Source organism: Nomascus leucogenys, chromosome 4 (assembly GCF_006542625.1).
Source record: "Nomascus leucogenys isolate Asia chromosome 4, Asia_NLE_v1, whole genome shotgun sequence".
NCBI classification, from domain to species: Eukaryota; Metazoa; Chordata; class Mammalia; order Primates; family Hylobatidae; genus Nomascus; species Nomascus leucogenys.
Window position 1 is genome coordinate 20,435,811 of NC_044384.1, and position 11,048 is coordinate 20,446,858.

General features: G+C 55.3%; 1 protein-coding gene across 1 annotated transcript; it reads left to right on the forward strand.

Moving 5' to 3' along the window:
* Positions 1-839: 839 nt before the first annotated feature.
* Positions 840-6,372, forward strand: RAX (retina and anterior neural fold homeobox). The gene is made up of 4 exons (XM_030810092.1): positions 840-1,064; positions 1,694-2,008; positions 2,313-2,566; positions 5,396-6,372. The coding sequence occupies exons 1-4, from the start codon at positions 1,013-1,015 to the stop codon at positions 5,891-5,893; spliced, it is 1,119 nt and encodes a 372-aa protein (XP_030665952.1). The 5' UTR covers positions 840-1,012; the 3' UTR covers positions 5,894-6,372.
* The last annotated feature ends 4,676 nt before the right edge of the window (positions 6,373-11,048 follow it).

Consider the following 11,048-nt stretch of genomic DNA (forward strand, 5'->3'; position numbering starts at 1 on the left):
AATTTAAAGGTGGGGGATCTGAGGATGTGTGTTTTCCCTCTTCCTTTGTCCTGTCTTCCAGACTGGACGTTAAACTCTACTAGGCCAACGGCCCTGGCCTTTCCCAATTTGTTTGATGCCCACAACGTGGCCCTCGACGGTTGCCTTGCCCTCTCAAGGGACGCAGCAAACGCTTGTCTGAACGCAAGCGGGATAAAGAAGACGCCCCTGCTGTGGAGATCAGAGCGCCTACTGAAAAGGAGATTTTAGGGATGTTGTCCTCTAGGTCCTTGAGCTTTTATAGGAAAGCATTTTAATTCACGGTTCAGGCCACCAGTTCAGGGAAGGCCAAGCGCCCGCCTCAGGTCTCGCCTCAGATTTGAGGGGCGCGACGTTCACAGCGCCATTGTCCATCCGTGCTGCGGGAGCTGAAACACACTCACCCTATCAAATCATCTTTCCAAATGGCCAATCAGTCACTGTGGGCCACGGAAGCCTCGAGGGGGTCCAAAGGAGAAAGAACTGCAAGCCAAAATTACTCCTGAACCCTCGGGGTGGCGCGAGGCCTCTTCCCCGGGAGAAGGTCTTTCCCCAGCCAGCTCTGGGCCATCTCCTTGGCCCGGAGTGTTGGAGGGAGGCGGGAGTGCGACACCGCTGCACAGCAGTAAAGGAGCCCGCCCTCCCCGCAGGACAGGGGGTGGGAGCAAGGAATTCCAGGTGGGTCTCCTGTGGGACCTGAGCCCGGAGGCACATCCGACTCGGGGCTTCCAGTCTCCTGCTGGGCGATCGGGCGCTAGAGGTCACCAGACTTGCGGACATAAATGGCCCTGGGGTGGGCGCTGGGGGGAGGGAGGGAGGCTGCCGGCGCTCAAGTCCGAGGGGACTGGGAGGAGTTAAAACAGATACAGACGGACAAACTAAACGCGAGGTCCTGGATTTCTTACAACCGAGCCAAGAAAGGAGTGGGTCCAGAAAAGGGAGCTAGAGAGGGGAAATTCAAACTGGGACGAGTGCGGGGCTGGGAAGCCTTCGGATGGGCCTCGGCGCTTCCAGGGGGCACAGGCCAGGGTGGCGGCCCCGCGGAGGTGAGCCAGAGGGGGCGAGAAGGGCGAGTCTGAAGCTGGGGAGCGGTGCGTCCAAGGAGGGAGGTGATCTCCAGGGGGTAGTCTGAAGTGAGAGGGTAAGCCCGAAGTAGAGGGAGACAAACGCAAGGGGAGAGATGAGCCCAAGGTCGTCGGCCCCACTGAGGCAGGACTAGGGGTGTGCCGCGACCAGGTTCCCGAGCCCGTCAAGCATCCCGCCGCCGATCCCCGGAGTGTGTTTGTAAAGCTTAAAACGGATCAAGAGGTGGGAGGGGAATATTCCTAGTGCCGGCCCGGGGGTGGCCACGAGAGGACCCTGTGGCTGGGCCGGGTGAGGACACGCCCCTCTATGTAGGGAGGGGCCAAGAGAAGGGGCTGGGTCCAGGGCGAGAGGGGAGGAGCCGAGGGTCAGTTGGCTCCCCGCCTTTAGCGCCGAGAGCCCCAGCTACCCTGAGCCCGAACTTCCGACTTCTGGGACTAAGGCGGCAGCGGGCTGAGGGCTCGGCCACCCCCAGCGTGCGCAGCCCGGGCGGGCTTCGCCCGCGGAGCTTGACTTAGGGTCGGGACCCGTCGGGTTGCACAGCCGCACTCGAGAAGACCCGGCTTCGAGCCTCTCCTCTCCGTCTCCAAAGCGCCCTCCGGCCTCCCGGCGCTACCCATGCACCTGCCGGGCTGCGCGCCAGCCATGGCCGACGGGAGCTTCTCGCTTGCCGGCCACCTGCTCCGCAGCCCGGGCGGGAGCACCTCGCGATTGCACAGCATCGAGGCCATCCTGGGGTTTACCAAGGAAGACGGGATCCTCGGCACCTTCCCGGCGGAGCGGGGCACCCGTGGCGCGAAGGAGCGGGATAGGAGGCTGGGCGCTCGGCCCGCCTGCCCCAAGGCGCCCGAGGGAGGCGCCGAGCCCTCCCCGCCGCCAGCCCCGGCGCCCGCCCCCGAGTACGAAGGTGAGTGCGCACCCCCGGCTGTGCGAGGCCCTTCGGGAGCCCGAGCTTAGGAGTTGGCCAGACGAGAGCGCCCCTTCCTTAACTTTTATTAAGGCACCTGGGCGCGGGGTTGGGGACTCTGTCTATGGCGGGAGCATCCAATCTGCATTCAGAGAAAGCTTAGGACCCAGCGCCGCCCTCACCCCGGACCTCCCGGGCCATCTCGGAGCCCGCAGGCGGGCTGGCCAGTGCCCACGGCGAGGCAGGGTCGGCCCAAGGGTGCTTTGGGGAGTGTATCTGACCCTCCCGGGCCTCGTCGCCCCAGCCCCTCGCCCCTACTGCCCCAAGGAGCCCGGGGAGGCACGGCCGAGCCCAGGGCAGCCCGTCGGGCCAGCCACCGGCGAAGCGAAACTGTCAGAGGAGGAACAGCCCAAGAAAAAGCATCGGCGGAACCGCACGACTTTCACCACGTACCAGCTGCATGAGCTGGAGCGCGCGTTCGAGAAGTCCCACTACCCGGACGTGTACAGCCGCGAGGAGCTGGCCGGCAAGGTCAACCTACCCGAGGTCCGGGTCCAGGTAAAGCGCCCAGGTTGAGGAACTGGGATCCGGGAGGGCCCGAGGCCCAAATTGCAGCCAATGCTTCTCGGAATTCACGGGCGTCCATGCATTTATTACTGTCCTTCCTCGACTTGGCACGCCCAGAGTCCCAAGGGAGAGGCACAGATCTTCGATGTTCCCTGTGCACCACCCTTCAAGCAGTCTGTTCCGGTTTGTAGTACGAGCTTCCCTTTGGGGGGTTTCCCTCTTCTAAACTCAAAATAGAAGATGGGAATGACTTGCAAGATGAAGAGGCCGACAGCTCATTAGACATAGCCAGGAAGGAGTTGGGGGTTGCTGAGTGGAAAGGGAATGCAGGTAGGGATCGAGGGTGACAGGATTGGGGCCCCAAATACCACCCTCGTCACTAGCTACGCATACCGAGTCGAAAACGAAAAGCCAGTTTCCTTGCGAAGGGCCTGGCACCTCGCAGTTGAAACTTTGGGTGGATTTATTTAAGAAGCTGACTTTTCCTTTTCTGGTGCACATCCAACCAAACTTCTTGCTGCAAAGGCCTTTTCTTTTTATTGTAAAGGGGTTTTCGCTTTAATTAAAGCTGAATTATCTTTAATCCCTGATCATTAAAATATTTGAAAGCCTTAAATATTTGCTAGTCATCTGTGAAAAATCTGGGAGGATTTCCAAATTGGGAGAGTTTACAGAGGGCTGAAAGAGAGACATTGGGAACAAATTTCACTGCATCTGAAAGGCAGTGGAACTAAGATGGGATTTTTGTGTGTGTCTAATAAATTAGATTTCCAGGAAATGAGAATATTCAAGTGTTCGGAGCTTTTATCCATGTCTTAAAAGTAAAAGAGGACAAGCTGCTCCTTTTTCTTTTCTGCTTAGTTTAAGAGTTGAAAGTAATGAGTAAAAGTCATGGCTTAAAAAAATATAATTCCCTAATGTGACTTGGGATTAAACAGCAAGGACAGTTCAATGTCTCCTAATTTGGGGCAGTAAAGCTGCAATGATTTCACTGAAGGGGTGGAAATTTTACCACCTGCTTTCAAAAAAGGAAGGATGGGAGAGGGAATGAATACAAGAGAAAAGGAGAGGCAAAGCCTTCCAGTACCCTACAGAATCCAAGCAAAGCAGACTCAGCTCCCTGGGCACCTGAGCCCACCAGCATCCTCCCTTGTTACTTGTTCAGAGGTTTTGGCTTCTCCTCTAAGTTGTGAGATTCTTGAAACAGTGTCTGTGACTTCTTTGTGACCACAGGGCCAGCACAGCACCCAGCATATGGCCATTCTTAACACATGACTATGATGTAATCAGATGGTAGAGATACTAGGTAGGATCTCCCACACTGAGGGTAGCAGTAGAGCATTGCAATAACCGACCTCAATCCTTCTGTCTATAACACTGGATCTGAAGGCTACAGCTGATGTGGTAGGGAATGGAGTGGGACAGACAGAGAAGCTGAGGAGGTGGTGGGACAGGAGCCCTCACCCAAATCAGTGTTTCTTTTCTCTACTGTTGGCAAATATCTAATATTTAAGGGAGACTTGAGGCCTTAGATATGCAGATGAATCTTTTCTAGGATGGTACAGGGTACTTACACTTTTGTTGTTTCTCTTTTTTTCCCTAATTGGAGCCTCTCACACGCTTGCCCTGCGGTGCTTAGGTGCTGGATTGCTGTTCTTTCAGCTCTCCTCTGGGGTCCCCTGCCCTTATTGACTGAAAATTACTTTCTCCCTTCTGAGGTTGCAACAATCTCCCCATTTCCCTTCATAAATATAGCACTAAAGCCACCAGTTTGGCTGAAGTTCTTTTGTATTCTCTGCTAAATGAATTTTCTGTCTTACCTGTGAAGGTGGAACTGGTAGTAAAAATGTAATTACACATTTTCCAGCGCTTTTATCAAATCAGTAATGAAGTTTCATTGGAAGAACCCGACGTTACTCTTGGCAAGGACTTTGTATTGATAAAGAAGAAGAAGCAAAAAACCTTGTCATTGAGCTAAGGTCTTAGGGTAATGTCAAAATTAACTTTGTAACGTAAAAGTAGATATAATAGACTGGAATGATTGTACTCTTTGAAAGTAATAACAAACAGCAGAAATAGTAAGCAGATATCAATTAAATAAAAATAAAAATATTAAAGCAGCAATTCAAATATGGTTGGGACAAAATAAGCCCCACTTGCTCCTATCTAGTTATCATAACCAGTAATCCGTGAAAAGAGCTGAATTTTAACGCCCATTCTTGCCAATTACTCAACAATATTTATTTATACCTGTATTTAGAGACAAAGGGTAGGTAAAGCAGAGAAAGTCTGAGACCAAAATACAGCAACTTAGAGCTGTACCATACGGAGAAGAAGCAAGTCTAAACTGTTAGGAGGGGCTGCCAACCAGCAGGTCAAGAAAATTGGTGAGATCTCGTTTCAAAGTTCTACGATCCGATTGCAGAGTTAAATTCACTTTTTTTTCTGAGCTTCTGCTACGCACTAGGAGTTGGAAACAGATACAACCACAGCTATGGATAAACAGAGAAAAGGGTGGGACGCCACGGAGGACTAGGATGGGACAAAGAGACTCAGAAGAGGCGATAATAGAGAGAAGAGGCAAAAAAAGAGAGAGAGAGAGAAACGGGATGGAAAAGAAAAGAGAATGCGAGGTGGCAGGAGTCGGAGTGGGTGGAAGGAAGGAAGATCCGGGCCTCTCTCGGCAGGTGCATAAGAGTTGCGCCCCTAGTTTTATTTGAGGGGGACGGAGTGGAGCCCGCCGGGCTGAACCGGCTCAGAGTTGGGGACGCGGCCGCAGCCTCCGCTGCCGCCCGACGGCCCCTGTGCTCTCTCCTGCAGGTGTGGTTCCAGAACCGACGGGCTAAGTGGCGGCGGCAGGAGAAGCTGGAAGTGTCCTCCATGAAGCTGCAGGACTCGCCTCTCCTCTCCTTCAGCCGCTCCCCGCCCTCGGCGACGCTGTCGCCCCTCGGCGCGGGCCCTGGCAGCGGTGGCGGGCCGGCTGGGGGCGCGCTGCCGCTGGAGTCCTGGCTGGGGCCGCCGCTGCCGGGCGGGGGCGCCACGGCGCTGCAGAGCCTGCCGGGCTTTGGGCCGCTGGCGCAGAGCCTGCCTGCCAGCTACACGCCACCGCCGCCTCCGCCGCCCTTCCTCAACTCCCCGCCGTTGGGCCCCGGCCTGCAGCCTCTCGCGCCGCCGCCGCCCTCCTACCCGTGCGGGCCTGGCTTCGGGGACAAGTTCCCGCTGGACGAGGCTGACCCGCGCAACAGCAGCATCGCGGCGCTGCGTCTGAAAGCCAAGGAGCACATCCAGGCCATCGGGAAGCCGTGGCAGGCCCTCTAGGGGCACTGGAGACCGTCTTGGGATCCGACCCCGGGCCGACCGCACCGTACCCGCATCCTCTCTCCCAGGGACCCCCCGCAACTCGGCCCCTCGTTCCCTGTCGCCTGCAAGCCACCCGCCAGGCATAGTTCAGGGCCATGCGCCTGCTCCCGACGCACGGGGAGAAGGGCGACTTTCAGGCCTGAGGAGAGGCCCTCTGGCCGCCTCAACACACTTCGCGGACCTCAGCCCTGCAGCTGGAGGGCAACAGGCTGCCGGGCCCCGCTGGCTACGCCGCTCCCATCCCCGCAGGCGCTGGAGCCTCCAGGCCCAAACAGGCTGAAGCTCCTAAACTTGGCCATTCCCAGGAGGCTTGGAGACCCCCAGATAACCATAACAGGGAAGCAGGGGAGGCGGAAAAATAGAGTTTGAGAAACTTTTGTATAAGTAGTTTCAAACTATTTGAGAGGAGAATTAAAGACATGCTTGTTTTGTTTCGACTCTGTTTAAGCACGCTCAGGACTTGGGGAGAGGAGTGAATATTGGGGTACGGGAGGAGGGTGCTTTGACGGACAGGGTGGGTCAGGGAAAGAGGAGGACTGTGAAGAAGCTCAGGGTTTCCTTGTGAAAATTCTAGGGACACTTCGCTGCAGGAGAGAATCGTCCCCCTTCGGAACGCTTCGGCGGCCTAGACCCGAGGCGCCCTTCCCTGGAGCCGGCGTGCTCGCGTGGGGTCCGGAGTGGATGGGGCTAAGGCTCAGCCGCTAGCGCGCTCCCAGTTCCCCTGCTAGCCCCATAGTCCAGCGGCAGCTGATATTTTCAAGTTTGACTTCAATAGAAAGCTTCAAGACCACCTTGCCTAGGGCGAGAGCGAAGTGTCCCCCGGCCCCTGGCGTCCCCGCTCTCCTAAGGACTCCTCTCAGCTCACCAGGTAGATCTCCGGTTCGGTGCAAGTCCCTAACCCCCAGGGTTGATGACTAGCGGTACAAGAACTGAGGCAAATAGATGCTTTTCCTTTTCGGAGCCTCGAGACTCTCTAACCTCCCCAACTCGCTCCACACTCGCCAACCCAGAGTTCGGTAAAAGGCGCGTCTGGTGAGGTGCCGCGCTCGGAGAGTGTCATGGAGCGCCCTGCGCCACCGCCCCGAGAGCTAGTTCTTGCGGGCGTGCCCTAGACAGTATCTGCAGTTCTTTGGCGCCGGCTCTAGGGCGAGGAAGGAATCCCGAAATCCCAGCCCGCTTCACAAGCTCCTGAGACTCTCTGAAGGAGAGTCCCGGACTCCCGCCTGAGCGTGCTCGATATCCACCGTTGACACTGGAAGCTGGGCCACCGCCAGCAGAACCTGGATGCCCGCCAACAGGTCCTGGGTGGGGGGACGTCCACCGCACAACCCCCGTCCCTAAGCGTGCTTTCAGGATGCTGCGCCAGAGCCTTAATTAGCATCAATTGGCTACTGTCTGTCGGTCCTGAGCAAATTAGGGAAGCTCCCAGTCCCCTTTCCTCGTCTAAATAAACCCTGTCTCTCTGGAAGGTGGGAAAGATGGAATAAGATCACCTGTAAAGGCTTTGTGTAAAGTACCAAGACCCTGGCATGACGCAATATGGATTGTAATCACCGTCCCCATTTCCCCGAAATATTCCCTGGCTGTTCTCCGGTTCCTGAAACCGACTTAGGAAAAGGATGACCACGCTGGAGCTGGGAATATGGGAAGCCTCATCATAGTTTCCAGTCCTTTCTCTGCGGGTCTAAGAGGCCATTGCATAACCAGGGCTGTGTACCCCTAGACCTCCAGATGGTGCCTTGCACACAGTAGGCTGATCAGTAAAATTTTACTGAATAAATTATTTCCTTCAAGAGGTAGGGAGTAATATCTTCACTTTCCCTCACAAGGATGTCTCCTTGGGGGAGATGAATGGAGCAGCCCATGTGCTATCACCTCTTATCAAGAAAACAAAACCAAACCAAACCAGAATGAATGTGTGTTTGGCCTATCATTTGTTTCATCCTTTCATTCCCTAGGGATGATTTATTTACAGAACTTCGAACTTCATGGGCTCCAAGTGAGTACCACACCTGCCGTGTCCTCCTTCTTACCGCAGTCTTGGGCACCTGTGACCTTGAGCATGCCACCGTCAGCATCTTCTTCATTTCCCTTAGATCATTGCCAAGATTATCCATTTCGTCTCCTCTGTGCTGTTTTTCAATTCTTTCCCTATGAGTTTTTCTGCTACTTCCCCTTCCTCTTCTACTGTTTAGTTTCAGATGAGAATAGATTTTCTTCTAAACCATCTCTCCAGGCATCAACGGAGTGAGCCATACCCAGATTTCAGAGACAAGCCCTTGGAAAATGATCACGAAAATATCAATAGCTAATAATTATTGAAGGCTTACTATGTGCCAGCACTCTTCTGAGAGGTTTACATCTACTGGCTCAGTTAAGCCTCACCACAATCCTACCAGGAAGATACAATTAGCCCCATTTTATAAATGAGGAGACTGAGGCACGGAGAGGTTGTCCCAGTTTACACTGTTTCTAAGTGTTGGGGCTGAAACAACCAAAAGTGTCCATCATGGTGCGTGTTGCGAAAACATTGCCGATAAGTGCTCCTTATATGAATTCTACGACAGCTCATTAGGCTATATTGGGCACTGAGATCCTGAGCGGTGGGCACTAGCTGTGCTTTCCTGAGCCTCCTGGAAAGGTCTTCACACAGCATCTGCCCCAGGGTTCCCCCGTCCCCAAGCCCCGCAGGGCAGCTCTGAGGGTGGGAGATTCACTGCCAGCTCTGGGAGTAGGGGTGCAGATGAGGCGGGAATCCAGTACTTAACTCTGGCTGGAGGTGAGCAGCTTGTGATAAAGAGCATTAAAACCCCGATGGCCCTGAAACACTTGGGGCCCCTCTGCTCAAGCCCATGGCTAGAGAAAACACTTCGCAGAGGCGCCGGCCGAAGTTGAGTCACAAGCTTCCAAAACTAGACTGTTGGCTCGGTCTAGGGCGGGCCCGAGGTTTTCAGGGACCCCGAGGGAAGCCTGCATCACTTTCCCAAGAATCACATTCAATGGTTCTTGAATCTTCTCTAATGAGGCTGCAAGTTTGGCTCAGGTGATGCTACCAGTGCCCACAGAAGGAAAACAAGAACCACATGGGTCTTACGAGGTTCCAGAAGAAAAGGCACCGTGCTGCTCCAAGCACAGACCCAGGGCAAGCCTCGATTGGCTTCAGTCAATTCAAGAGGTCTGGAGATGCTTCCTTCCCACACCCCGACGACGTCTGCTCTGACCCGCCCTAGGAGGAAAGCAAGCGGGTCTGTAGACCGGGATCTTCTTCTGCTCTTGCGAACCAGGTTGGGCGGGGCCTGCGCGGGGCTCTCAGATAGCGATGGCGGGGCGGGGAAGGACGCCGCGAATTGGACCGCGCGGAGAGGAGGGCGGAGTCAGGCACTTTTGGGGAGGTGGGGAGCTGACCGCTCTTTGAGCCTCAGGGAACCTCCGCTGACCCAGAGAGCTGGAGCCTGCCGGGAGCGGACCTCCCCCGCGACCCTGTGGCCACCATTTGCCAGCCCCACGGCAGTTTTTGTTTTGTTTTGTTAGAGACAGGGTGTCGCTCTGGCGCCGAGGCTGGAGTGCAGTGGCGCAATCGTAGCTCACTGCAGCCTTGACCTCCCGGCCTCAAGCAATCCTTCTGCCTCAGCCTCTCAAGTAGCTGGGAACACAGCAACCAAGCTCGGCTAATGTTTTTTGTTTTCACTTTTTTGTAGAGACGAGGGTCTCACTATGTGTGCCAGGCTGGCCTCCAGCTTCTGGTCTTCAGCGACCCTCCCGCCTCGAACTCCCAAAGCGTTGGGATTACAGGCGTGAGCCACTGCGTTTTAAGTTTTGCGTTTTTCCCTTTCTGGAGCAGTCTCTGCGCGCGAGGGCGGCGTGTCCATAATGCGCGCCACGGCTCCCGGCTTCTGTTGGCGATGCTCGCAGCCCAATTTCTTTCCTGCACGGACGCAGGGGACTGAGGGCTCGGCCTCTCTGGATTGCTGGGCTCCAGAGTCTCGACGTTAAGAGAACACATGTAGGATCGCGGAGGCGCCCTCGCTCAGTGTCCTGCGGTTAGGCATTGCGGCCCTGGACCGGTCCAGGCTGTGTATCCCTAGTGGATTTCCTAGTTCCGAACCCGGTTCTGTCCCCTGCCGGTCCGAGCCCCGACCTGAGCTGCTCAGGAGGGTGATCCGGGCTGGTCAGTGTGGGATGGGGTGGAGGGACTGGAAGAGAACCCCCAAGAGGGGCGGGCTTTGACCAGAGGTCAGCAACTAAACGGGGACCACCCTGCTGAATTTATTTATCCTAAATACATATTCAATGTTTAGGGAATGGGAATTGTCAAACTAGTGGAGACAATCCCTGCCTGTCCCCCACCCCGCCCCAGTTAATCTAGAATCTGGTGAGGGTAGAGGGAATGCCAATTCCTCCCTCTCTAGTCCAGATTCACAGGCTAGTTGAAAGTCTTTGCGGAGACGGCCGGAGCCCACGCGCAGGAAGCTGGGGGCAGGGGCGGCAAGAGAGACAGGACCCCCAACTCAGCTTCCAGAGAGCGCGTTCCCCACACGGTCGGCGTACGGTGAGGGCACCCTGGGTGCGGACCCAAGAGCCTTGGCGGCTTCAGCATTTGATGAGATGCTGTCTCCATCATCCACCCCATCCAGCTCTGCCCCTCACCCCAGGCTCCCAGCCTTGCCCAGTCCGCTGCTCCAGCCCACATTCCAAGAGCTCCTTTTCACCAGCAGAATCTTATTACATGAATGGAATCCAAGCCTCCAGGAGGTGGGCAGGGAAAGACTGTCAGGGAAGATAAAATTAAAAAATTAATTTATTAAAAATTACAATTAAAGTAATTAAAAGCTGCATTTCCTCTTTGCTCAGGTAGCCAGAGCTCCGCACTCTCCCTTGGTGCCTTCTCGCCCGCCTGGTAAAGGCGAGACCCCGCAGCGCCAGACGGGCGCACCCGACCCTTGTGGAGGCGGATAGTGCTCTCTGTGACCTTGTCGTCTCTTTTATTGGGGACCGGCTCTAATAATCTGGCCTCCGCTTGTTAACTGTACAATAGTGGGGAGAGTTAATGACTCATTAGTGATTAATGCCTTTACCACGCCTTAATTGCTCACTATAAAACCCCTTTGGTAAA